The sequence below is a fragment of the Bos mutus genome, chromosome 15, assembly GCF_027580195.1.
Source record: "Bos mutus isolate GX-2022 chromosome 15, NWIPB_WYAK_1.1, whole genome shotgun sequence".
Classification (NCBI taxonomy): Eukaryota; Metazoa; Chordata; class Mammalia; order Artiodactyla; family Bovidae; genus Bos; species Bos mutus.
The window spans coordinates 5,085,507-5,112,727 of NC_091631.1; the positions used below are offsets into that span (position 1 = coordinate 5,085,507).

The following is a 27,221-nucleotide window of genomic DNA, read 5'->3' on the forward strand; positions in this document are numbered from 1 at the left end:
ATTGTTGACCCTGGGAGAGCTGATCTAGATTCAGGGAACAGAGGTTTAAGAGATCTTCTCTGGGGGCAGTAAGCCCTAGGTGCTGCTGGAGAAATTTAGTGAACCCCCTTCCTACCTTCCCCGATCATAACTACGAGACAGCCCCAAAACTCAAGGTCACTGCACAAAGAGAATGATCTCCTTCCAAGACTAGATGGGATGTTGTGAGGTGGTGCTAGTGGTAAAGAACCCGCCCGCCAGTGCAGGAGACGAGACAGACACGGGTTCCATCTCTGGGTTAGCAAGATTCCCTGGAGAAGGAAATGGTAACCCACTCCAGTGTTCTTGCCTGGAGAATCCCTTGAACTGAGGAGCCTGGTGAGCTACAGTCCATGGGGCCGCAGATAGTCAGACATGGCTGAAGGGACTTAGCACTCATGCATGAGCTGGTGCTGAGGGTTTAGTCCTTTCCTGGGGCTCCAGGTACTGTGCTGAGAAGGAGCCAGAGACACAGGACAGGGCCAAGGCCCCAAAGGCCAGAAGTTACCTAGTTTTGTGCCTCTAGATCAGGGGGATCCCACTTTGGGGACAGAATGGTCAAACATGCTGTCTCAGCTCCTCCCGGGAGGGTCCCAGGGCGAGAAGGGAAGGCGGGGTCAGGATGAGACTCAGCTCTCCTCCCTTGGCCACGAGCCGCCAGGAGGGGCGCTATCCCTTCTCTGACAGATCACTGCAGGTTTCCTCGGCTACAAACCCAGGGCAGTCATTCTCGGGATATCGGGAAAGGTGACAGGAGGGGTCCAGGGTGCTCCCTGGGGCTGTTAACAGTGGGAGTGAAGGTAGAGCTGGAGTCTGCAGATAGATTCTTACCAGCAAACGAGAAAAGAGCCACACTCCTGGCCAGAAGCTAGTGAACAGCGCTGGTCCCCAGAAATCCTCAATCTTAAAATTGTCCATCTGGCTCTACGGTTCCTGACCTTTTTAGATGATGCTTCCTGGCCCCTTTGGTGTTAGTGGTGATCACGCTGTGTTTGATGGAGCCCTCGTGTGCGTGTGTGTGTGTGTGTTGCCTTGAGGACTAAGGGAACAGGACAGCCTCCCTCCACAGCTGGCTGCACCTGGGGTAGCTCAAGTCTCTCTTTCAAACACGGGAGACGCAGGTGAGGACAGAGACCCTGTGCTTCTTTCCGTCTCCCACTGGCCCAGCACTGCAGGGGATGTGAGCGGCATTGCTGGTCGGGTAACTAAGGTCCACGTTCCACAACTACTGAAGGTCACTTGCCCTAGAGCTGGCATGCCACAGCAGGAGAAGCCACCGCAAAGGGAAGCCCGTGTGCCGAAACTAGAGAAGAGCCCCGGCTTCCCAAGTAGAGAAAGACTGCACACAGCGACAAAGACCCAGTATAGCCAAAAAATAAACAGTTTAAAAAAACAGCGGGCGGATGTGCTCTTTCTTGTTTAAAAAATAGGAAGAACCCTCTCAAGCTCTGTGGGTGGTGATGTCAGCCTGGTGGCCCCTCCCCAGGAGGGCAGCACATGCGGGAGGGGGCGGGAGAAGGCGGACCAGTGAGGATGAAACGATGAACAGGAAAAACTGGGGCGGAGCCGGCCTCCATCCACCACCGCCCTTTTTTTCCCCACTCCCTTTCAGACTAGTAAGAATTTGTTTTTTTCCAGATGGGAAAAAAAGGTCTCCCAAGACACACCTTTGCCCTGCTTACAAATAGGGTTCAGGTCTCTTTGAAATATAAGCTCCGGAGCCACTTATTAAATAGCCTGTGTCTGCCCAGCCTGCAGGCCAGTGCCCACAGCAGAGCCGGGGACCCTATGGGGTGGGGGGTGCTGAGCATGCCTCTGCCCTGGGGAGGCTGCTTCATGTCGGGGCAGGACCCAGGTCGGGGAGGCCATCTGTGAGCACGGGAGTGGGAGAGGCCTCAGAGTCCAACCCTGAGAAGTCAAGGCAGACCTGGCAAATCTGCGTCCCCTGTGGGAACTCTGTCCACCAATACTCTGGCTCCTACGTGGCCTGCTGTCAGGGCGGAGGTGGCCGGCTCCGGCTTACCTAGGGCTTGGTTGATCCCGTGATGCTTTGAGAGGGCCACGAGGAAGCCGTAGAAGGTCAGTCTCTGAACGTTGCTGAGGACCTCTTTGACCAGCGCCGGGGGTGGGCAGCTAGAGGGGACAACACAGATTCAAACACTAGTTAAGTCTGACGCCATCTTCTCATCCAGACCTTCAGGCTTAGGAGGTTGTGTTCTGCCGCTAAGTCGGGTCCAACTCTTTGGGACCCCGTGGACTGTAGCCCGCCAGGCTCCTCTGTCCCTGGGATTCTCCAAGCAGGAATACTGGAGTGGGTTGCCATTTCCTTCTCCAGGGGATCTTCCCGACCTGGGGATCAAACCTGCATCTTTTGCGTCTCCTGCCTTGGCAGGCAGATTCTTTACCACTAGTACCACCTGGGAAGCCCTTAGGAGGGTGAAAACCAAGGAACCTGCCTGCCCTGGGAACCCTAAGGCCCTGGGGAGCCTGGCAGAACTCTTGGAGCAAGGCCTTGACTGTGGACAGAAAGGCTGGCATGTTCACCAATTGGTGCTTCACTGGCAGGGGTGGGGGATGGGGAAAGGGCGCTGGGCGATGCCTCCTCTCGGAGGAGACACAAGCTGGCTGCTCTGTCCCCAAGGGGACTTTGTGCTACACAGGACAGCTACCCTCTTTTTCTGGAGGGTGAATTCTGCGCACGGTGGGTATTTTTCTCCTTCTCTCTGAAAAGTCAAGACCAATCTATCTCCTGGCAAGAAGGGGCCCAAGCTGGTCATTAACAGCTGGTCTTGCCCAAATGGAAGCAATCTGGCCCCCGTGAGCCACCTGGGAAGCCTGTCAATCATCAGCCTGGACTGATGGGGGGCAAATGGCGGCTGATTCACATTCAATATGATGACCGTCAAGGGCCTCGGAACCCTGGGCTGTCAGAAGAGCCTGCTGGGGGTCCGAGCCGGTGCCCGCGCCCGCGGCCCCGGGGGCTGGGGCGGGTTCTCACCTGTACTTGTGCCGGTCACACAGGTTCTCCAGGCACTGGTAGAACAGCGAGGCCTCCACGCCCTCTGGTGTGCCCGCCTCGCCCGTGGAAGGCCGGTGGCGGTGCTGCCCACTGGATGACGTGGGCACGATCACCGTGTTGGGGTTCTTGCCCGACAGCAGGTCCTGATAGATGGCGGCCACGCTCTCCAGGAACTCTGCGTACAGGGTGGAGGGGCGCGGGTCAGGTGGGAGGGCACCCTGGATCCCCTCACCATGCGCCCCTTCTCTCTCCAGGTCAGCTCATCTCCCAGCAAGTCCTCAATGCACAGCATCCAGGGAGCAGGGGCCCTCATGGCCCACGCTCAGGAGAGATGACACGTGTCTCAGCGCGAACGTCCCCTCCTCTGGCAGTTCTTCCTAGACCAGGTGAGACCCCGTGACATACTTTCAGGCAACCCGGACTCCTCTGGGCGCTTATCCAGTGAGGGCATCTGTGTGTGACTGGTTCGCTTTGTCTCCTTGCTCGGATGGCAGATCTTGTCCCCAGGCCTGAATCGTGCCGTGTCCACCTTCCCCACCCCCAGCACCCAGCAGAGTGCCTGGTGCATAGAAAATCCAATAAATACTTTTGAAAAACGTAAAAGGTGAACAGGCACACATTCCTGCTGGCAAACCTCTCTTGTGAGGCCACCTGCCTCTGTGACTAAGGGAAGCAGGTTGGAGATACCCATGCAGGAAAGCTTACGAACTGCTGATTTATTAAACAGCTGAACTAGTTTTCAGGTGTTAGTCCCCGAGCCCTCGTCAGTGAGCCAGGACTTACGGCCCACCTCCCCACGGCTGCCCTTTCTGGGGGGCGCTGTGAGGAGAGAGCCCGGACACATGGTGAGGGGAACAGGGTCTCCACACACGGCTGCTCCTTCTCCAGGGCCCAAGAGCTTCAGAGAAATGGGAAATGGACGCCCGGAGCTGCTGAGAGCAGGAGGCGAGACCCCAGACTGCGGCCCCTGCCTGACCGGGCCCTGGGGCCGCCCTCAAGAGGACACGAAGCGGCACCTGAGTGAGGCTGCGGCCGGCCAGGGCCAGCCGCTGGCGGAAGGCCACGGGCAGGCTCCAAGGACAGCCAGCCCTGTTTACTGGAAGAGCCTGTTTGAAACAAGTTTGCTGATGGACACAGTCAGCAGTTTCAGGGCCCAGCATTCCATCGGACGCTGCCATGTGTGAGCCGGTGTGTGCTGGCATCCAGTCAGCCATCTTTATTCCACCTGGGATTTCGGGGTGCAGCTGGTGCTTGCTGGGCAGCAGGGGGGCGAGGGGGAAGTGTGAGAGAGGACTGGCGTGTGCTGATGAGCTGTGTGCTCACACGGCTGCTTCGGGCCCAGGAAGAGACCTCCGACCCCGCTGACGCGGCACGGGCCCTCTGGTCCGCCCGGCAGCCCGGCGCGTTGGCAGCTCCCCTCTGTCCGCTTCTCCCTTAAAAGGGCCACCTGCCCCTCAGGGCTGCGGTGAGGACGAAGGTGCCTAGCGCTGGGCCCGGCCCGCAGCACGTCTTCGCTAACGGGAAACGCCGCGGGGACCGCCCCGCAGCAGCGTGTGCCGGTGTGGTGTGACCGTGGCTGTCACTTAAACTGATGTGTGTCCCCCCGCTGGCGGGAAGCACCGTGGCTTTCCGTGTCGTGAGGAGGCTGAGTGGGTCGGCCCTGCGGGCCGAGTCTTGTGACCACCAGCGAGAACGGCACATCCTGCGGGGAAGCCCGCCATGAAGGGAGGCGGCGCAGAAAGTGCGGGCCAGAGAAGCAGGCGGAGGGGCCACAGGGCGGGACGGGAGTCGGGGACTGTAGTCCCACAGGAGCCGCGGGGGCCCGGAAGACTCTCACCTGAGTAGTAAAACTGGATCTGGAAGGCAAAAAGGAAATCTGAGAAAGACATCAAGCAGTCCATGGCATCGTCCATGAGCACAATCCTGAGGGGCAGAGAGAAAGAGAATATGAGAGAGAGTGGGTGCGTGTGTGCGCGTGCGTGCGTGTGATGGAGGGGTGTTGGAGTCAGCCGTTCTTGGGGCTCCAGTCCCCCTTGGGACAGCAAGGAGAGATGGCTCCCCCAGACAAGCTCCTCCCTGTCACTGCACTTCTCTGTTAACTGGGCTATGCCACCAAACTGAACTGGTGTGGGGGGTCAGGCTCCCACTTCAGTCTCTGTGGCACCAGCAAGTGGATGGAACATGGGCTGGCGGGGGGCGGGGGTGGCAAGGAGGGGGTGCAATTGTAATGCAGCCAAGATTTCTTTTCATATCCTTCAGCAGTAAATCCTTTCATCCTGCGGCAAGGACCATTTAGTTCAGAATAAATACAGCTGATCGGCAAAGGCAAAAAGAACAGCCAAGAGCTTTAAAGAGTCTTGGCAAGTGGCCCCGAGATTTAATAGGCGACCGAGGGCCAGACGGGCCATAGGCACCTCTATCCTGGGGCATGGGCGGCACAGAGGGCCGGGGATACATCCTGGGGCCTGCCCTTGAGGGGGTCCAGTGACGCCAGGCGGCCGCTGCTCCTCCACGCTGTCCATGCGCACAGGGTGGCCCCCTCCCCGCTTCTCGCAGGAAGAATATCCCGTGACCACTAGAGGGAGCGGACCAAAGCCCCCTTCATACTCTGCTCAGGCCCTAGCTGGAGAGAGGACAGGAAGAGATGGAAATGAGCACTTGCCGGGCTCCATCCTTATGCCAAACTCATCTACTGACGGGCAGCTGGGCTTCCAATCTGTTTCTTTTCTCTTTTTTTCCAGCCATGAGACATGTGGGAATCTTAGTTCCCTGACCAGGGATCGAACCTGTGCCCTCCTGTACTGGACGTGCAAAGTCCTAACCACCAGACCGTCAGGGAGTTCCTACCTCCCTGCCCAATCTGTTTCTGACTGGGCCCTATCTTTCCTTAAACAAACAAACAAAAAACCCCAAGAAACCAACTTATTTTGCTCCTTCATGGGTTTTTCGAATTCTCTCTCCACCTCACTGGGTCAGAGTCCCCAGACTGGCAACTGGATCAGCTCCAGAGACTGCAGGCATTTTTTGCCTCTGGGGAAGGGGTTTTAGAGAGACTATGATGTGGACAGTGCCCCTGGGAGTGTGCAAGGCCTGGCTTCAGGTCTCCCCGAAGAGAGAGATGGTTCCTACATCTAGTCTCCAGGTGTAATAACGATAACAATAGAAATAGGCAGGATTTACTGAGTCCTTACTTCATGGCAGGCACCGTACAAGGTATTTGGATGGACCTGTGGTGGTTTAGTCGCTAAGTCATATTTGACTCTTTGAGACCCCATGGACAGTAGCCCTCCAGGCTCCTCTATCCATGGGATTCTCCAGGCAAGAATACTGGAGTGGGTTGCCATTTCCTTCTCCAAGGGATCGTCCCAAACCAGGAATCAAACTGGGTCTCCTGCATTGCAGGCAGATTCTTTACCAACTGAGCTACGAGGGAAGCCCTGAGTTACAAGGTATTTAACTTATGTTAATTAAATTTTGAGAGTCCCTTGAACAGCAGGGAGATCAAACCAGTCATCTCTAAAGGAAATCAACCCTGAATATTCATTGGAAGGACTGATGCTGAAGCTACAGTCCTTTGGCCACCTGATGCAAAGAGCTGACTCATTGGAAAAGACCCAGATGCTGGGAAAGATTGAAGGCGGGAGGAGAAGGGGGCGACAGAGGATGAGATGGTTGGATGGCATTATTGACTCAATGGACATGGGTTTGGGTGGATTCCAGGAGTTGGTGATGGACAGGGAGGCCTGGTGTTCTACAGTCTATGCAGTCATAAAGAGTTGGACATGACTGAACGACTGAACGATTACAACAATTAAATTTTACCCACAACAATCCTATGAGACAGGTGTTGTGATTATTCCATTTTACAGGTGAAGAGACTAAGTCTCAGAGAAGTCAGCTTAATAAGGTTGTACAGCTGGTAAATTTACTACATTACTCACATGTCATGGGCTTGCTTCCTACTAGGTCTCACCACCTCTTTTAAAATAAAGATACAGGATATAAACGGAGGAGCCTGGCAGGCTACAGTCCATGGGGTCATAGAGTTGGACACAGACTGAGCAACTTCACTTTCTTTCTTTCACAGGATACAAACACCTGCATTTTATTTCTTAGTTTATTATCTGCCTAACTTATCTTTTTTTCTTCTCACCTATACCTTAGGGCCTTAATTGTTTCTCATGTACCTCTTGGGGAAGAAAAAAGCTGCCTCCTCTACCAGAAGACCCTGATGTTGGGAAAGATTGAAGGCGGGAGGAGAAGGGGATGACCGAGGATGAGATGGTTGGATGGCATCACCAACTCAATGAACGTGAGTTTGAGTAAATTCCGGGAGTTGGTGGTGGACAGGGAGGCCTGGCATGCTGCAGTCCATAGGGTCACAAAGAGTTGGACACGACTGAGTGACTGAACTGAACTGAACTTCCAGAATTCAACATTAAAATTACCTCTAGGAAAAAAAAAAAAAAATTCAAGGCCAGAGTGGGAACAAGCAATGCTGCTAAAGGCCAGAAGAGGGCGCCCTAGTCTTTCTGGCAGAGGCTCCTGGGACGAAGAGCTGAGACTTAGGCCTAGTTAGCTGTTGTTTGGTCACCCAGTCGAGTCTGACTCTTTACGACCCCATGGACTGCAGCAGGCCAGGCCTCGCTGTCCCTCGCCATTTCCTGGAGTTTGCCCAAGTTCATGTCCATTGCGTCGGTAATGCCAAGTATTTACCTCTTTTCTTATAACCTGAGCAGAATGGGCAGGCAAAAGGGATGAGAGAGGGCACAAAGCCCAGACTTTAATATCTGGATGGGGACAGAGGGGCGAGAGAGGTAGACAGAGGGTGGGGAGAGGGGGCTGGGGTAGCAGAGGCACCCCAAACTGTAGAGGGAGAGTGCATTTTTCCAGAGTCCCAGGGAGAACCTCAATGTCCTCCCTTCCCCGGCCCACAGCGGAGGGACAGGCCCCCCGAGGAGAGAAGGCAGTGCCGGCTCCTTCCTGCCCCAATTCCCGGGACAGCCAAGAACCAGAATGGCTTGAAGTTAATTGCTAGGGAAGAGTGCTGGGCTGAGAACATCCCCAAGCAGGAAACCACGAAGGGGAACCAAAGCCTTTGAAGATGTTACTTGGCTCCTCTTGTTTATCATCAACCTGGGACCTGGTGCTCCTGTTTATAGCAGTTACCTCCCTTTACTTTTCTCTCTCTCTCTCTCTCTCTCTTCTTGGCCATGCTACGGGCATGCAGAACTTCCCCAACCGGGGATCGAACCCGTGCCCTCCACAGTGGAAGCTCGGAATCTTAACCCCTGGACCATCAGAGAAGTCTGACTATTTCTCTCTTCACCTATTTATTTACTTATTTTATACAGACGGTCCCCAACAGGTCATCACACCGATGATGGTGTGAAAGCAAGAAGAACTTTGAATTTTTGACTTTGAATTTTGACCTTTCCCTGGCCTAGCAATGCAAGGTACGTACTCTCCTGTGATGCTGGGCAGGGGCAGCTCCTAGTCGGCTGTGCAGTCACAAGGGTGGGACATGGACAACCATTCTATTTTCATTTTGAGTACTGTGTTCAGTCAATTACATGTGAGATTCAACACTTTATGAAAAAACAGGCTTTGGGTTAGATGATGTTGTCCAACTGTGGGCTGAGGACACAGCTGAGGTAGGGCTGGGCTAAGATATGATCTCTGGTAGGTCGGGTGTAGTCAGTGCATTTTTGACTTGATATTTTTAACTTACAGTAGATTTTATCAGGACATAACCCCCTTGCAAGTCAAGGAAGAGCTGTATTGCAATGTAACTCCAATACCATAGGACTTACCCTTTCATAATGCACAGGGCGGTGCGTTCACAAAGCTGCACAGTCACCAGCCCCATCTAATTCCAGAAGCGGTCATTCTTGCTGAACAGCCTGCTCCCGGCCACGCCAGGGCTGCCAGGCCAACTGCCGTAAGCATCTCCCCTTCTCAGCCACAGCCAGGACTGTCAGCTGCAGAGGGCCCGCCCTTCCAGCCCCAGAGCTGGCCACCGCTGTCAGCAGCCAGGCTTGACTGTGACGCCAGCTCCCTCTTTTGAGGTGGGCAGCTGGGGAAGAGAGAGGGCACAGGCCTCGGAGGTGTCAGGGTGAAGCAGGGCAAGCCCGGCGTGCACTCTGCTTTGACCCCTGCTTCTCGGGGGGCTGACGCGTGGATGGGGCTAGTTGAGGAGGCAGGCGGTACAGGGGCTTTCTCTCTGGGGACAGGTAGCTGGATCCCTGGCAGCACGTGCACGTAGGACTGAAGTGTTTTCCTGACTGCAAGCAGTGGGCCTGGCTGCCAGAGAAGCCAGTTGGGTCTCAGCTGTCACTGACAGCTATGCTCCTCTGCTCAGCCAGAAGCCTGGGAGTCCTCCCGACATCCAGGAAATGCCCTCTCTTGCCCGCCACATATCAACCAATCACCTGGTCCAATCAGTCCTGTTCCAGACATTTCTCTAGAATCTGTCTACTCTTTTCCATTTCCAAGGCCCCCACTGATGCCCACGTCCACCTCCTCTTCCAGGACAATGGGACGACCTTCTACCTGGTTTCCGGTAACACTTTTGCCTCCTTCTAATTGGGTAACCATACTGTGGTCAGAAAGAGTTTTGTTTTTTTTTTTAATTAAATTTATTTATTTTTAAATGAAGGATAATGGCTTTACAATATTGTGTTGGTTTCTGCCAAACATCAACATGAATCAGCCATAAGTTCAGTTCAGCCACTCAGTTGTGTCTGACACTTTGCGACCCCATGGACTGCAGCACACCAGGCTTCCCTGTCCATCACCAACTCCTGGAGCTTACTCAAACTCATGTCCAGCGCGACGGTGATGCCATCCAACCACCTCATCCTCTGTTGTCCCCTTCTCCTCCCGACTTCAACCTTTTCCAGCATCAGAGTCTTTTCCAATGAGTCAGTTCTTCACATCAGGTGGTCAAAGTATTGGAGTTTCAGCTTCAGCATCAGTCCTTCCAATGGATATTCGGGACTGATTTCCTTTAGGATGGACTGGTCGGATCTCCTTGCAGTCCAAGGGACTCTCAAGAGTCTTCTTCAACACCACAGTTAGGTTTACCTATGTTCTCTCCTTCTTGAACTTTCCTCCTACCTCCTTCCCCATCCCACCCCTCTAGGTTGTCATAGAGCCCGGGTTTGAGTTTCCTGAATCATACAGCAAATTCCCATTGGCTATTGGGCTTCCCTTGTGGCTCAGCTGGTAAAGAATCCGCCTGTAATGCGGGAGACCTGGGTTTGATCCCTGGGTTGGGAAGATCCCCTGGAGAAGGGAAAGGCTACTCACTCCAGTATTCTGGCCTGGAGAACTCCATGGATCATATAGTCCACGGGGTCGCAAAGAGTCGGACATGGCTGAGCGCCTTTCACTTTCACTTTTCATCTGTTTTACATATGGTAGTATATATGCTTCCATGCTACTCTCTCCATTCATCTCACCCTCTCCTTCCTCCCAGAAAGACCTTTTTAAAAATGCGAATTTGACTGTTTTACAACTCTGTTCTAAACCCTTTACGGGTTTCCCCTTGTCCTTAGAGCAACGTCTCCCATCCTTATCCTGGCATATGAGCCTGTATGCCCTGCCCTTGGCTCCCGCTCACCTTTCTGGACTCATAGGAGGCCCCAGTCAGTCCCCCATGATGCTCCAGCGTGGGGGGGGGGCACACAGTAGGCCCTCAGCCAGTATTAGTTGAATGAGAGGGAAAGTGTGAACGCATAACTAACAGAGGTGTGGTACCCTTTTCTTTTCTCCTGGCAAGGTAACATCTGGGCACTACGTTCGGCTCTGGGCGGTTTATTTAAGAGGGATGAGCTAGAGTCACAGAACAGGGGGTCGGCGAGGCAGAGTCTGCAAACCAGGATGTCAGGCTAACAACTGCCTTTAGATCCTTTAGTGGGAAGAGAGGATGAAGGGTAAGTGGCGCTGGGCCGTGGCTCTTGAAGGGCTGCCTCTGAGGGAGACGTCACAGGGTTCTGGGAGACTGGAAGATGCCCAGCTCTGGGATTATGGCTGCTTTGTGAGCAAGTGAGCTGCCTGCTGCTGGAGATATTCAAGCGGAATACTTCCCCAAAGTCTGAGTGGACTTCTACCTCTGACAGAAGGGCATCCCAAGGGCAGAGAGAACTAACAGCTTCTGGTAACTCTGATTCTCACTGGGGAGAAGTTTGCTATTGAAAAACCTCACAAAAAGGTGCTTTTAGAAACATCGAATGCCACACCATCCACCTCCAGGCTAGCGCTCTGACCCGTAAGTCCTGGGCATCTGGCACCGGGATCTCACAACTGTGGGGAGAGGCAGGCAGGAGGCTGCAGCTTTGTCTCTGCCTGTGGTGACTGTGATGACCCCAGGCTGTAGGCCCATCACCCCACTGACAGCGGCTCCACCCTGAACCGAACCTGGCCCCACCCCCTTGAGGGTCAGGAGGAGGAGTTTCCTGGGCTCGACACCCCTTCCTGCCAGCGGCCTGCTGCTAACGTGCCAGCTGCTCCTGACACCTGGAGGAGAGGGGCCGGCTCTGGCTTTGAAGGGGAGCCAGCAGGGAGCGGCTGCCAGCGAGAGTCTGTACAGATCCACTGGGTCGGGGAGGGACCCTGGCAGGCTGGGCCTCGGGGCTGGAGAGAGGGGGCTCTGGGGGAGAAGGAGAGGCTGGCTCTGAGCAGAAACATGTGGAGGGTGGAGTCCAGGGCAGAGGCTGGAATGGAGAAAGAAAAGAGCGCTTGGCAGGGTCTGAGCCCGTCCCGAGGGGGCTGGCTGTTCTCGCCCTCCCATGCTGACTTCCAACAGCTGGGATGGGCTGGCTGGTTGGACGTTAGGTGGGTGCCAACGAAACAACAGTTTTCAGCCTGAATCTGCGACTTGCCAACTTCCTATTCCCCCTTAAAGGTCAGCATCCCTGGGATGAGTGGCAGAAGGCGTGTTTTGTTTTGTTTTGTTTGCAGTTCAGCGGGATCCAATCCCACCAGCTCTAGAACTCCCTGCCCAAGCTTCCTTTTCTCGGCAAGTCACGTTTTTCTCTCGGAGCTTTAGTTTCCTCATCTGCAGAAAGGAGATAATTCTAGTTCCCAATTTACAGGATTCTGGTGAAGATTCAATATGGTGATACGCTGCGTCTATTCTACTGTTATATATTACTGGTATACATAGTAATCACTCAAAATCAGTGTTAGCGGCCACCCATAAGTGTGTTCTAGCTGGTTTCAGGTGATGGAAGAGCTCAAAATAGCGAATAAAAATATAGCTCAGAGGTAGTGCAGCCAGTGCCTGGCTGGGCACAGGCTCTCAGGCGGAAGCGAGCTATCCTGTTTCAAGTCCACTTTTGGGGGGCGCTGGGGCTGGTGTGAAGCCTCCCATGCCGGCACTTCCTCTGGGAGGTCACATGAGCCGCGCCGTTCATGGGTGAGGGTGAAGGGCGTCTCCAGGCCTGTCTGGGATCCTGGGACACCTCTGTGGAGTCTGCCTTAATGTCAGGGCCATGAGCGAGGGCGAAACCACAGCCTGGCTGCCTTCTCCAGGTATTAACACGGTTTCCTGCGACACTTCCTTAGGGCTACCGGCCCGCTGGGCTGCACTGGAGACCCCCCGTGCTGCACGAGCCGCTTCCAGTCCAGGCCCTCTGAGCAGCGTGGGGCGTCCAAGTTGTGGTCTTCCCTGGGCTCTGGGCTGCACTTCCGGGGGGCCCCAACGCCCCCTGCCCTGCAGTGCCTGAGAAACTGGACCCAGAGAGCCTGGGCAGCAGCAACAATTACAGCTACACGGCGTCCAGTAAGGGCTTGCTTGGTCAGCGCTTTGCATCCGGTATTGCACTTTCTTCTCCCATTGATCCTGTGACGTGAGATCGATGGATATCTTCACTGAGAACACAGGGCCTCAGAAACTTGACCAGGGTTTTCAAACCAGACTCAAAAGAGCTGTAATTTGAACACAGGCCTCTCTGACTCTAGTCACAGCTCCTGGGCCAGCTGCAGCGGCTCCAGGTGAGACGTGGCCGTGACACCTTCTGCCGGGGGTGGCGCTGTCCCTTCTCCCACTCTTGTAGAGCCATGGCCCCCAGGCGGGCTGGACGCCGACGAGGCCTGGGTGCTGCTTCTTCCTTGCAGATACCATGAAGGCCCCACTCGGCCATTTTGGCTCCATGATGCTGGTCTCTCCCCAGAAGCCTCATAGCTGGGGCTGGGGGCAACTGTTCCACGCTCTTAAGATAAAACCCACATCCAGTGCATCGTCTGCGGGGCCCTCCCTTCTTCCAGCTCCAGGCTCCTCAAACTCCCGGCCCCCTGGTTCCCCCAGGGCACCCAGGTCCTCACTGGCTCCTTTCCAGGTTGCTTACCTGCCCGAGATGGCCTTTCCCTCTCCCTGCTCCCTTCCTAAATCCTGCCCACCTTCTTCCTTTTATTTGTTTTTCTCTTTTTTATATTTTGAATTACGAAAGCATGATGAGACATTTACAGGATGCTTGGAAAATACAGATCAAAGTTACATAATAGTTTCACTATATATTACAACTACTTTTTAAGTAGATAAATTAAGATTTTTAGTTGGAGTTTCAATATCAAACTCTCAAAATTAATAGAATGAATACAGAAAAGCAGAAGGATGGAGTAGACCTGAAAAGCACCATGGACCAATTCAACATAAAGCTTACACAATTTTCACACAACAGTAGGGTATAAATTCAAGTTACCATAGATCATAAACTAGAAGACACTGGAACATATCCAGGGACATAGACCAAGGTGGAAAAACTTCATGGTTTAAAGGTACTGAAATCACACAGAGTGTTCTTTTATCCACACCTTTTTCATTTTAAATACAATATTTAAAACTTCAGAAAATTACACAGAATAACAGAAAAAACACCTGTGTACCCACTAGCTAACTTCTTCTCCAATCTTCACATTTTCCCACCCTTGCTTCAGTGTTTAAAAGCTTTATAAGCGATTACACGTACTGTTTAGAACACCAGGACACCCTCCCTCTACCTTCCTCCTTGAGATCCCGCTGGAACTTGAGGGCTTAGCTTTCATTCATTCACGGAAACTTGGGCTCGGCATGCCTCTGCGTGCTTTCGTACTGTTGTTGACTCACACAAATGTTTACATTCTTAAAGCATGATATCACTTTGCTTTGCCTGTTATCAAGCTCTGTGTATTCTTCTGCAACTCGCCATTTTGAGATATATCAATGCTGATGCATGTATATCTCCCTGTATTCACCTTATTATTTAAGAAAAAACATCCATTTGGCACCGTAGGATCCCCATGGTATCAAACCTGCGTCCCTTGCATTGGAAGGTGGATTCTTAACCACTGGATCACCAGGGAAGTCCTACGTCCCTGTATTCGTTTTAGCTGCTGTATAGAATTCCAAGGAACGGATTTAAGACATTTTGTCCTTTCTACTGAGTGGCAACAGGCATAGGGCTTCACTGGTAGCTATTACAAATAATGCTGCCTGTCTCCTTAGACTCAGCCACACCTCATGACCTTTTTTTTTTTTTTTTACTATTATGTAACTAGTTCCCTGCACATGGCAAATTCAAATTTATTTTGTTTTTCAGAACTTTCTGGAATTTTTTTTCCAAACACTTTCCTCTTTTTAAAGAAAATGTATTGGAATATAGTTGCCTCACAATGTTGTGTTCGTTTCTGCTGTACAGCAAAGTGAGTCAGCTGTATGTATACACATATGCCCTCTCATTTCTTGAACTTTTTAAGATTTGCCCAAATTGCTTCCAAGTGATTATGCCAATTTATACTCCCACTAGCCGAGTGTGCGAGTTCCCACAGTTCCACGTCCTCACCAATACTTGCATTATCTCACTTTAAAATTTTTGCCAATTTGATGACTGTGAGCGGGTATCTCAACTTAACTGGCACTTCCCTGATAACTAGCGAGTTTGGCCATGAAGATATGCCCGAATGTTTGGTAGTTGTTAGGGTTTTCTCTTCTGTGTATTAGCTCTTCATATCTTTGGACTGTTTTTCTACTGAGGTCCTTCATCTTTTTCTTACGCAATTGTAGGAGTTCTTTATAGACAATCTCGAGACTAAAAAAATTCTGTGGACTGATTTGTTGTTAGTTACGTAGGTGATAAATATCTTCTTCAAGTCTCTGGCTTGTCCTTCAACTTTGTTTATGGTATCTTTTGCTGGACAGACGTTTTTCATCCTAACTCTCCGCTGGGCGAGGGCTCAGCGCTTGCACTGTTGTGGCCTGGGTTCAGTCTGCCATCAGGGAGCTCCTGCTTCCCAGCAGATGCTTCTTTCTCTAGAATGTCTGCTCCACGAGGGCAGGGGCTTTGTTTTCTTCGCTGCTTTCAGCAGCAGCAGGTGATGCGTTCTCCTTCAACACTGGCTGATGGCTGAATGACTGAATGCAGTTTTGTGGTCGGTTTATCAACCTCGTCCATTGGGGTTGGGCTTAAAGAATTTATATCTCGTTTAAGAATTTTTTAACTACCCGGTGGCAATAAAATATTTTCTTCTAATCTCTTTTAAGAGTATTATAGCTTTGCATTTTACACTTATGGCTATAATCCAGCCTTCTCAGGTGGCAACAGTTAATAAATAATCCAGGTGCCAATGCAGGAGATTTGGGTTCAATCTCTGGGTCAGGAAGATCCCCTGGAGGAGGAAATGGCAAACTACTCCAGTATTCTTGCCTGGCAGATTCCATGGACAGAGGAGCCTGGTGGGCTACAGTCCACAGGGCAGCAAAAGAGTCGGACAAGACTGATCACACATGCACACAAGGATTTTTCTGTAATCTATATGAAACTGACTTTTGCATATGGTCTGAAGTAGTGATCTAATTTTATTTTATCCTAGAGGATAAACGTCAACTGAAAAAAAAAATGCACGATGTGAGAATTGTGAGTTAAGTTTTATTTGGGGCAAAATGAGGACTACAACCTGGGAGACAGCACCTCAGAGAGCTCTGAGAAACCACTCTGAAGAGCTGGGGGAAAGCTCCGTATGTACTGGTTTTGGTGAAGGGGGAGCATGCCATCAAGCACGCATTTTTGCAGAAGTTGCTGCTAGTCTTGTGAAGTTTACTGCTAGCCATGAGGAGCAGACGTCTCCATGTGTGATTTTAGTGCTTTTCTAGGTATGAGGAGAGGCAAGGATTGGACTCATAAAATCTTTTCTTGAAAATATCTAACTATTTGAAGGCCTGTTCTGCTAGTTTTCCCAGAACACAGAGTGCCTCATTCCTAATTAACCCCATTCAGGGTGCGTTGAAGGTCAGCTGCTGCAGTGGCTTAATCTTCGTACAGACAGATGGCAGTCCCAATTTTTAGTGGGCATTTTGATGGCCTTGGGCTTCCCTGGTGGTTCCGATGCAATGCAGGAGACCTGGGTTTGATCCCTGGGTTGGGAAGATCTGCTGGAGAAGGGAACGGCTACCCACTCCAGTATTCTGGCCTGGAGAATTCCACAGATTATATAGTCTATGGGGTCACAAAGAGTCGGACATGACTGAGTGACTTTCACTGTCATGATGGCCTTACAGTAAGTCTTAGTAGTTGAAAGGGCTAAGACTTATTGCAAGACCAACAGGCTTCCCTGGTGGCTCAGGTGATAAAGAATCTGCCTGCAATATGGGAGACCTGGGTTCGATTCCAGGTCTGGGTTGGGAAGATCCCCTGGAGGAGGGCACGGCAGTCTGGTATTCTTGCCTGGAGAATCCCACGGACAGAGGAGCCTGGCGGGCTACAGTCCAGGGGGTTTGCAATGAGTTGGACACGCCTGAGCGATGAGGCACTCAGAGAACACAGAGCTGGCAGAGCAAGTTCATCTCTTACAGACCCTCCGGGTCCCCGATGCAACATGTCTATCTCTGCCTTAGGGACCAGCTTCTAATCGACCAGGTTAGGCTGTAACCTGTTTACGTGTCCCTGCAGCACTTGGCTCTTCATTGACTTAACGCCTGCTGCTCTACTGGTTGGCAAGCTCCTTGAGGGCTGGACCCACGTCTGTTTTGCTCACTGTCAGCTCCTCCACAAGCACGCTGACTGGCACGTAACAGGCACTCAATAAACATTTGGGAAATGAGAGGATGGGGAGAAAGACCTTCGGGGCAACAGCGACGCTGTCGGGTGGCAGGTCAGCCCTGGGGGGAGATCAGTGCAGGACACTGCTGCAGGCGAGAGGCATGAAGTGCAGGACGCTGCTGCAGGCGAGAGGCATGAGGAAAGACATTCTAGACTTTTTAGGGGTCTACATGCTTTCAAAGCGCTGTATGTATTCAGCATACAACCATGACAGAAGAGCTCTTCCTATTAAACATGTATTACTGACTAGGAAATGTGGCTTTCAGAGACAGAGAAGCGAGTTAAATACGATTTCCGATGACAAGAGTGAGAAGGAAACGCAATTCCTTTGAGTGCAATCAGTTCTAAAATGGCAGAATGAGATGGGCATGCAAAGCTCTAAAGAGGTTCTCAGAGTGGTCCCAGACCCGTGAGCACCACCTGAGAACCTCTAAGAAACATGAATTCTTGAGCCCCATCTCAGACCCCCTGAGCTCTGAGGACGGGGCCTGGGCCATCTGCAGTTCACTAAGCTCTGCGGGTGAGTCTGGCGCTCTCTCAGATTGGAGGGCCACTGCTTGAAATCTCCACCCTTGGGGCGAGGCTTCCCACTCGTGTCATGTGAGCCTTGGACGGGCTACAAGTGTGGGGGCCCCCTGGCCCAGGGGGCTCATCACAGGCAGTCTTGTCTTTACCCTACTTTTTGTTACGTATTATTTTCTGAGTGTTGTGAAGGGGAAGAAGGCCAGAAAGCAGTGCCTTAGGGAACCCAGGAACTGCTCACTTATTTAATTTTTACATCGAAGTACAGTTCATTTCCAACGTTGTGCTAATTTCTGCTGTACAGCAGGGTGATTCAGTTATACGCACATACGTTCTCCTTTTAATATTCTTTTCCATTATGGTTTATCCCGGGAGACTGGGTTCGGTTCTCTGCGCTCTACAGTAGGGCCGTGTGGTTTATCCATTTTATATGTAACAGTTGGCATCTGCTAACCCCAAACTCTCAGCCTATCCCTTCCCACTGGCAACCGCAAGTCTGTTCTCAATGTCTGACTTCTCACTGATTTAAAAAAAAAGTCTGGTAATAATAATACCAACATTATTTTAACAGCAAGAAAATATTATTTATTGAATGTCCATAATGTGCTAAGCAATTTATATATATATAATTTTGTTGAAATCTTACAGCCACCCTATGATTTAATTATTAGCCTCATTTTACAGACAAGGCAAACAGGGCTTAGAGAAGTTGAGAAAGATCCTCAAGGTCATGCAGTCAATAGACAGAGGTGGTGTGGATACTCAGGTCTTTCTAATCCTCTGGTGCCTGTGCTCTTAGAGGTCAGGGTTAACACCACTGCTTCTAACATTTTTGCTCTATGCCAGGCATTGTTTTAATCACATGATATGCGGCTTCAATTATTACAACTATTAAAATTATTCCCACTTTACAGATGAGGAAACTGAGGCTCAAAGAAATTAAAAAACTTTCCCCAGGATATAAGCTGGGACCAGGATTTGAACTCAAGAGTTCTGGCTTGAATCTCTCTGGTGGTCCAGTGGTTTAGAATCTGCCTGCCACTGTGTTCAGAGCAAAGCCCAGACTCTGCCTGAACATGACAGCCAGGCACTGGGATGCCAGGAACCTGTGCTGGATGGATACAAGCTGACTAATCAGAAAACTCCTGATTCTAAGTGTTTGTAATTTCTATGTTCTTCTGGCTTTTCTGAAATTTCTTGGATTTCTTTACTGCAAATGTGTTATTCTTACAACTTGAAAGGGAAAGGATGAAAGGAGCAAAAAAAAAAAAGAATCTGCCTGCCAGTGCAGGGGACACAGCTTCAATCCTGGTCCGGGAAGACTCTGCAACCCTCAGGGCACCTAAGCCCATGTGCCACTACTATCGATCCCGTGAGCCTCAACTACTGAAGCCCTCGAGCCCGTGCTCTGCAACGAGAGAAGCCACCGCAAAGAGAAGCCTGCGCACCGCGCCTAGAGAGGAGCCTCTGCTCGGTGCAACTAGAGAGAGCCCACACATGGCAATGAAGACCCAGCACAGCCAAAACACACATAAATAAAAAGGACCTTCCCTGAAGGTGGGGAGGCGTGGTATTAAAATGCCATCAAAAGTGGCCTCTCACTTGTTAAAAAAAGAAGCAGTTTGGCTCTAGTTGAGCGCTTTTAACCGTCAGGAAAGCCGCCCAGTCCATGGAGGATGGAGACGAAGATGCTATGGTGACCGTTTAGGGATATGTAACTTAACGACCTCCATTCTGCAGGAGTGGGGGGTGGGGCGGGGCTCTGGCCGGGCGCGGTCAGGGGGTCTGCTGGCTCTTCCCCAGTTGTGTTTCCGGCTCACACCTGCCGCCCCAGGCCCGGCCGAGGTGCCGCCCGTCAGTTGGGCGCACGTGGGGCTGCTCTGTGCTCGGCAGGCTCTGGTGCACAGCTGCGTGTGGGTCACATTCCTTTACGCACACATCATCAGGGGCTGCCGCCTGCTCCCACGGCCTGTCCCCACCTCGGGGCCACGAAGACCGTCCTCCAGCCATGGCCACTGCCTTGGGGGGGCCTCACCATCCGCACCCCCGGCCTGCAGTTTTGGTCGGAAGCCGGGGCTCGCGTGTGAGGAAGCTGGGATCCTGACCTTCAGGATGAGAAGGGAAGAGCTCAGGCAGTCAGAGGGGCACATTCTGGGATGGATATGGTTTTTCCACACAGACACACACATGCACACAGCAGCTGGAGTGGGGTGGGGAGAGAATGGAGCTGGGGAGGCGGGGTCGACACCGAAGCTTGAGTCTTGAAGTCATCTCTAATTTTGTAGCCCGTCTCCTGACGCTTGCCCTGGGCCCTTCTGCTGTTGATTCTGGCGTCCCCACCATCCCTTCTCGTTGCTGGCTATTAGCATGGACAGGCCACCATGCTTCCCCCCTGCTCAAATGGAAAGGTCTGAAGTTCTAAAGAACAAGAGGGTCTCTTGGTGGTGGTGGTGATGGGGAGGGGCGGTAAGCTTCTGACCACAGCCAGGGGAAGGTCACTCCAGAAGCCCCTGGATATCAAAACTTGTAAGAATCTGTGGATTTTAGAGGGTTCTGCTCCTTCTAGTCTAACCTTCCAGTGTTTACTACATCAGGTTGTTTGGAAGCATCTGGGAGGTGGGTGGGGCTGAAGACCATACAGAAGGTTCACCCTCGGGCCCACCCACTACCTTTCAGGTGTGAGAAACGGGGACAGCAGCTGCTGTGGAGTGACAGAGACCAAGGCGGTGTGTCACAAAGAGATGGCAGGCTGTGATCGGTACCCAAGCGACCCTCTTCTAAATCAGATGTCAAGCTCCTTGGTACAGGAACTATAATCTTATTCATCACTGCACCCCCAGTGTGCAGATTAGATCCTGGCACAAAACTGGCACTCAATAAATAGCTGATGAACGACTTGTCTGGCGGTCCAGTGGTTAAGACTTCACCTTCCAGTGCGCGTTCAATCCCTGCTCAGGGACCTAAGATCCCACATACCTTGGGGCCAAGAAGCAAAACCTAACACAGAAGCAATATTGTAACAAATTCAGTAAAAAAAAAAAAAAAAAAAAAGGTCCACATAAGAAACCTTTAAAAAATATTTGATAAGAGGAAATACTGAGAGCTGCTATGACGTGGATGAACCTTGAAAACATACGGCTAAGCGAAAGGAACCAGTCACAAAGGCCCGCATATCGTGTGCTTCCATTTCAGTGTCTTGAACATGCAAATTTACTGAGACAGAGTGTAGTTGCTGCGGGCGAGAGAGGATGGGCGGGGGATTAGGGAGCAGTGGCTGAGAGCAGCAGGGTTTCTTTTGGGGGTAATTAAAATTAAAAGATGCTTACTCCTTGGAAGAAAAGTTATGACCAACCTAGATAGCATATTGAAAAGCAGAGACATTACTTTGCCAACAAAGGTCCGTCTAGTCAAGGCTATGGTTTTTCCAGTGGTCATGTATGGATGTGAGAGTTGGACTGTGAAGAAAGCTGAGCGCCGAAGAATGGATGCTTTTGAACTGTGGTGTTGGAGAAGACTCCTGAGAGTCCCTTGGACTGCAAGGAGATCCAACCAGTCCATTCTGAAGGAGATCAGTCCTGGGTGTTCATTGGAAGGACTGATGCTAAAGCTGAAACTCCAGTACTTTGGCCACCTCATGCGAAGAGTTGAAACATTGGAAAAGACTCTGATGCTGGGAGGGATTGGGGGCAGGAGGAGAAGGGGACGACAGAGGATGAGATGGCTGGATGGGATCACTGACTCGATGCACGTGAGTTTGAGTGAACTCCGGGGGGTGGTGATGGACAGGGAGGCCTGGCGTGCTGCAGTCCGTGGGGTCACAAAGAGTCGGACATGACTGAGAGACTGAACTGAACTGAAAATGCTCTAAAATGGATTGTGGCGATGTGAATATATGGTTGACCCTTGAACAACCTGTGTTTCAACTGTGCAGGCTCACTATTTTTTCAATAGTGAATACAGAAGGGGCAGCTGGTTGAGTCCATAGATGCTGAACCCGCATATATGGAACCGCGTGTGTGGAAGTCCTGTGCGTATGGAGAGTGGACTAAGAGCTCCACTTGGGTTTTCATCTGCACAGAGAGGCCGGTGTCTCTCACCTCTTCCTTGTTTACTAGTCAACTCTACTCTGTACGCATACTTGATCAATTGGTTTAGGGAAGCTGGGCATTAAAAAAATTATTACTTAGACTTTCCTAGAGCAGTTTTAGGTTCACAGTGAACTGGAGGGGATTTCTCAAATGCCTTCTGCCCCCACACGTGCACAGACTCCCCCGTAATCAAAGCCCCCCACCCTGCCGGCACATCTGCTCCAGCCATTGAACCCACGGACGCATCGTCACCCCAAGTCCAGGTTTGGAGCCACGCTTCACTCTTGGAGCTACATTCCACGGGTGTGAACAGATGTATCTACCATGTATGCTGTGCCCTGTGTGCTGTGCTTAGTCGCTCAGTCGTGTCCGACTCTTTTCAACCCCATGGACGGTAGCCCTCCAGGCTCCTCTGTCCATGGGGATTCTCCAGGCAAGAATGTTGGAGTGGGTTGCCATGCTCTCCCCCAGAGAATCTTCCCATCCTAGGGATCAAACCCAGGTCTCCCACATTACAGGCGGATTCTTTACTGCCTGAGCCACAAGGGAAGCCCAAGAATACTGGAGTGGGTAGCCATGCTCTCCTCCAGGGAATCTTCCCATCCTAGGGATCGAACCCAGGTCTCCCACGTTACAGGTGGATTCTTTACTGTCTGAGCCACAAGGGAAGCCCAAGAATACTGGAGAGGGTAGCCTATCCCTTCTCCAGGGGATCTTCCTGGCCCAGGAATTAAACTGGGGTCTCCTTCATTGCAGGTGGATTCTTTACCAGCTGAGCTACCAGGGAAGGCCATCTACCGTGTATAAGACAGAATATTTTTCTAAAAATCCTCTGTTTTGGCATTTTTCAAAAGACGAGATTTTTGCTACACTCCCATTTGTTGCCTTAGCTCAGATTTTCACCTAAATAAGTAAAAGTTAACTGAGGCATAGCCCAGCTACCGCATTTGCTTAAAGGATGCGAATAACAGTGTAACCAAACACAGAAATTAGGGGCTCTAACTATTTCTGCCAAGTCTCCCTGGTTCTGGACTAATACTGAAAACCGTCTTTTAGCATAAATAATACAATTTATCTCCCCCTCAGTCGGAATTTATCACCTTCACGCTTTCCAGCCTCGAACTTCACCCCCCTTCATCGCAAGTCGCTGCCAAAGCTTGCACCATATTTTCTCAGAATGCCCTCTAGGGATGTTTATCTGTGTGTGTGCCCATGTGAGTGTGCGAGCTGGTGTGAGTGTGTTTGCCTCTTCATCTCACCACCACCCCCAACTCTATCTGCAGACCCTAAGGCTCCCCACAGAAACCACCAAAGATCATTTGGCTTCCTCCTGGAGATGCAGAAAGTGAATATTATGTTTTGGGGCAAATCCCAAATAGACCCCTCTCCAAATGCCAATTCCTTCCCGTCGCTGTTACTCTCTCCTAACGTGTGTTTGTCTGCATACATCGCAGTTCTCTCTCAGAAGCCTGAGCCAGAGAGAGGGCACAGTTGACTTCAGGAGCCCGGGAGACATACCTGGCGGCCTTCTGAGTGAGCTCCAGGGGGAAATCCGGGCACAGTAATTGCAGCAAGCAGTGATACTCCCTCATGGTCAGCAAATCTGCAGTGAAATGGAGAGGAAGGCGTCAGGCCTCAGAGTGGGAAGTCACCGCAGTCTTTTCGGTCATTTCAGGGGTTTCAGACCTACCCTAGGTAGAACTGCTCTTTTTTAAACAAATTTTTACTGGAGGATAATTGCTTTACAATAGTATGCTGGTTTCTGCCACACATCAACATGGATCAAGGTGAGTCACTATTAAGGTTGCGTTAACCCAAGGATGATATTTTAAGATTAATATTTCTACAAAGTTTTTCCAGGATGGGAGGCACCCAGCTACAACATTTTGGCCAAAGGAGCTTCACTGGTTTGAGGGATGGTTCGGTAAGAAGGGAGAATTAGAGGCGCAACTTTATTAGCCTTCTCAGTTTGATTTTCCTGGTGTCTGAAAATCCACAAAAATGAGTCATTTCAAAGCTGGCTACATTTGCTGAAATTCTCTGGCACGGTAGCCTTCACCACAACATGCCCAAAGACCATGCACAGAATATCTGGAAGCAGTGCCAAGGCAGAGGCAGTCTTGTAGTGTATAGGGGAGAAGAGTTAGCAGGGCGGCCCGAGCCCTTCTTGCCCTTCATCCAGTACTGGGCAGGCTGGCTTCTTTTGGATGCCCACACACAGATCTGGTCATCCTACTGTAGGAAGCCAAGACCCGAGATCTACAATCAAGGCGACCAAATGACTCCTGATATACAGAAGCAGTGCTTTGGGAGAGATGAGCCAGGATGACGCTCCGTGGCTCAGCAGAAAACCCAGAGAGGTAAACTCAGAGGGCTTTGTAGAATGTCAGGGGAGAGGAAATACACTGATGCTTAAAAGCTGTTTTGGGATGATTTGAGAGAATAGCATTGAAACATATACATTACGATATACAAAACAGATAACCAGTGTGACTTTGATGTATGAAGCAGGGCACTCAAAGTCGGTGCTCTGGGACAACCTGGACGGACAGGGTGGGGAGGCAGCTGGAAGCGGGGTTCAGACGGAGGGACACATGTACACCGGTGGCCGATTTATGTTGAAAGGAGTTCGTCAAGGCTGTATATTGTCACCCTGTTTATTTAACTAATCTGCAGAGTACATCATGAGAAACGCTGGACTGGAAGAAACACAAGCTGGAATCAAGACTGCCGGGAGAAATATCAATAACCTCAGATATGCAGATGACACCACCCTTATGGCAGAAAGTGAAGAGGAACTCAAAAGCCCCTTGATGAAAGTGAAAGTGGAGAGTGAAAAAGTTGGCTTAAAGCTCAACATTCAGAAAACGAAGATCATGGCATCCTGTCCCACCACTTCATGGGAAATAGATGGGGAAACAGTGGAAACAGTGTCAGACTTTATTTTTCTGGGCTCCAAAATCACTACAGATGGTGACTGCAGCCATGAAATTAAAAGACGCTTACTCCTTGGAAGGAAGGTTATGACCAACCTAGATAGCATATTCAAAAGCAGAGACATTACTTTGCCAACAAAGGTTCGTCTAGTCAAGGCTATGGTTTTTCCAGTGGTCATGTATGGATGTGAGAATTGGACTATGAAGAAGGCTGAGTGCTGAAGAATTGATGCTTTTGAACTGTGGTGTTGGAGAAGACTCCTGAGAGTCCCTTGGACTGCAAGGAGATCCAACCAGTCCATTCTGAAGGAGATCAGCCCTGGGATTTCTTTGGAAAGAATGATGCTAAAGCGGAAACTCCAGTACTTTGGCCACCTCATGCGAAGAGTTGACTCATTGGCAAAGACTCTGATGCTGGGAGGGATTGGGGGCAGGAGGAGAAGGGGACGACAGAGAATGACATGGCTGGATGGCATCACTGACTCGATGGACGTGAGTCTGAGTGAACTCCGGGAGTTGGTGATGGACAGGGAGGCCTGGCGTGCTGTGGTTCATGGGGTCGCAAAGAGTCGGACACGACTGAGCGACTGATCTGATCTGATGGCAGAAACCAGATCTTCCATATTAAAATTTAAAAAAAGAAAAAAAAGAGTTGTTTTGTTACTGCGTGTCCCAAAGCTGAGGGATTTTAGATCAGTCAGGCAGCTTCAATCCACAAGTATTCCATATACCAAAGCATTTCAAATACGGAAGGACGTGCTGACGGTAAAGCAGGATGGAGCAACCCAGAAGCCCTCCTAACTGGGAGCCTGGGTGAGAGGAGGGAGCCCCGAGGGCAAGGCCACACTGGGGGAACAAAGATGGTGATCACAGGCACTTGGTTTCTCTGGACCTAAGTTAGCTCAAGCCACAGGAATCCAGATCTCCTGTCCCTGCGAGTTCAGTTGATGCTTTTCCAAGATAAAAAACCCCAAATCCCCAGGGACAGGCCTGGGTTTCCTATCCTTTTTCATCAAGGCTCCATTCAAGGTGAGGGCACAGCGTCAGACTAACCACACTGCCAGTCAGGGACAGCAAGGGGACAGCGTCAGCGTGGGTCAGAGGACAAGATGGCTTTTGCGGCCTTCGTCTCGGCCACAACGGGGGGGTGCGCTTCCCTCTCCTTGCTCGCCTGACCTCGGGCACCAGCCTAGTCGGAGGCTTTGTTCTTCAGCAGAAAGAGTAACAGCTACTTGTGGGCTCGCGGACTTGGGGTGAGGGACAGGAAAAACGAAGCGGAGAAAAGCCACTGAATTGAATGCGTTCCTGCTTTCCTCTCACTCCAAAGCTCCCTGTGCAGAGAGGAGTGAGTTCTGTCTTTGAATCATTAAAGCTCTTCTAGGCTAAGATTTAGAGAAGGAAATGGCAACCCACTCCAGTATCCTTATCCTTGCCTGGACAATCCCATGGACAGAGGAGCCTGGTGGGCTACAGTCCATGGGGTCGCAGGAGTCGGACACGACTGAGCTACTGAACTGAATTGAACTGAGGCTAAGATTTGGTGGATGGATCTGATACCATTCTTAGGGTGGGCCAAAGTATTTCCCAGTTATTCATATTTATCCCCCAAATTATCTGCAAGATACTCTTGGGAAGATAAACAACATGAAGGAAAGTGAGAAGCTGAGAGACAGTTGTGACACCTGCCCCCCACCCCCTGCTTATTTAATCAAGAAAGACCATGCTGGGACTCCATCTTAGCTTCTAGCCTCCTGGTTTTCCTGCCCTCAGCATTTTTTAGGTTCTTGATGATATTCTAACTCACGTGTTTCAAATACTTGCTTCCTAAGGACAGAAGAGTAACTTATGAAAATAATTTTGTTCTTCTCCAAAGCATCGACAGTTCTGGGAAATACTAAATACATCAGAAAAACAGAATAGATCCTGTTCACCACTTCTGGAACTTGACATTCCCAAATGTAAAGCGAGGAAGACAAAGAGATGAGTGAAAGTGCAGGCAAATACACAACTTTGGCTACCTTAACTGTGGAAGACAGCAGTTCTATTTCTTTAAGACAGCAGTTCTATTAAAGCAGACTCAGGATAATATCAAGGCCAGATGCTTTCAAGGGAGAGGCATCTGTCACTTGGAAACACTCCTGGGTTGCACATTGGGTATCTGGGAGAAGGGTGAGCAGTTAAGTCTTGTCCCCGAATCAGAGCATTGATGAGCAAAGGAGAGCTGTTCTTCCCCTGGCCCTCTGGCTCGGAGTTAAACCTTGGCTCTTCGGTTCCCCAGGTAGGCAGCCTTGGGCAAATTGCTCAGTCCCTCTAAATCTCAGTTTCTCATCTGTGAAATGGGAATGATGACACTTACCTTTCAGGGCTCAAGTCAAGATTAAAAGAGATGATGTCTAGAAAGTACTCGGTGGAATGTCTAGGACACAGTAACGCCAAACAACAGGAGCTATTTGGGTTTGTTTTCAGTGTTCGTTCATTTACTTGTTTACTTTCTGGCTGTGTTGGGTCCTAGTTGTGGCACTCGGGACCCTCAGTCATGGCATGCCGGATCTTTAGTTGG

At 50.9% G+C, this 27,221-nt stretch overlaps 1 protein-coding gene across 1 annotated transcript in view; it reads right to left on the reverse strand.

The window, feature by feature from the left end:
• Positions 1–27,221, reverse strand: part of CSTPP1 (centriolar satellite-associated tubulin polyglutamylase complex regulator 1) — a 208,733-nt gene that overhangs the window by 1,137 nt on the left and 180,375 nt on the right. Inside the window, exons 4-7 of the mRNA XM_014479182.2 lie at positions 23,244–23,328; positions 4,875–4,960; positions 3,017–3,212; positions 2,042–2,151 (exon numbers count right to left, since the gene is read on the reverse strand). Coding sequence (XP_014334668.1) covers positions 2,042–2,151; positions 3,017–3,212; positions 4,875–4,960; positions 23,244–23,328 — 477 coding nt within the window. The remainder of the gene's footprint in view (positions 1–2,041; positions 2,152–3,016; positions 3,213–4,874; positions 4,961–23,243; positions 23,329–27,221) is intronic.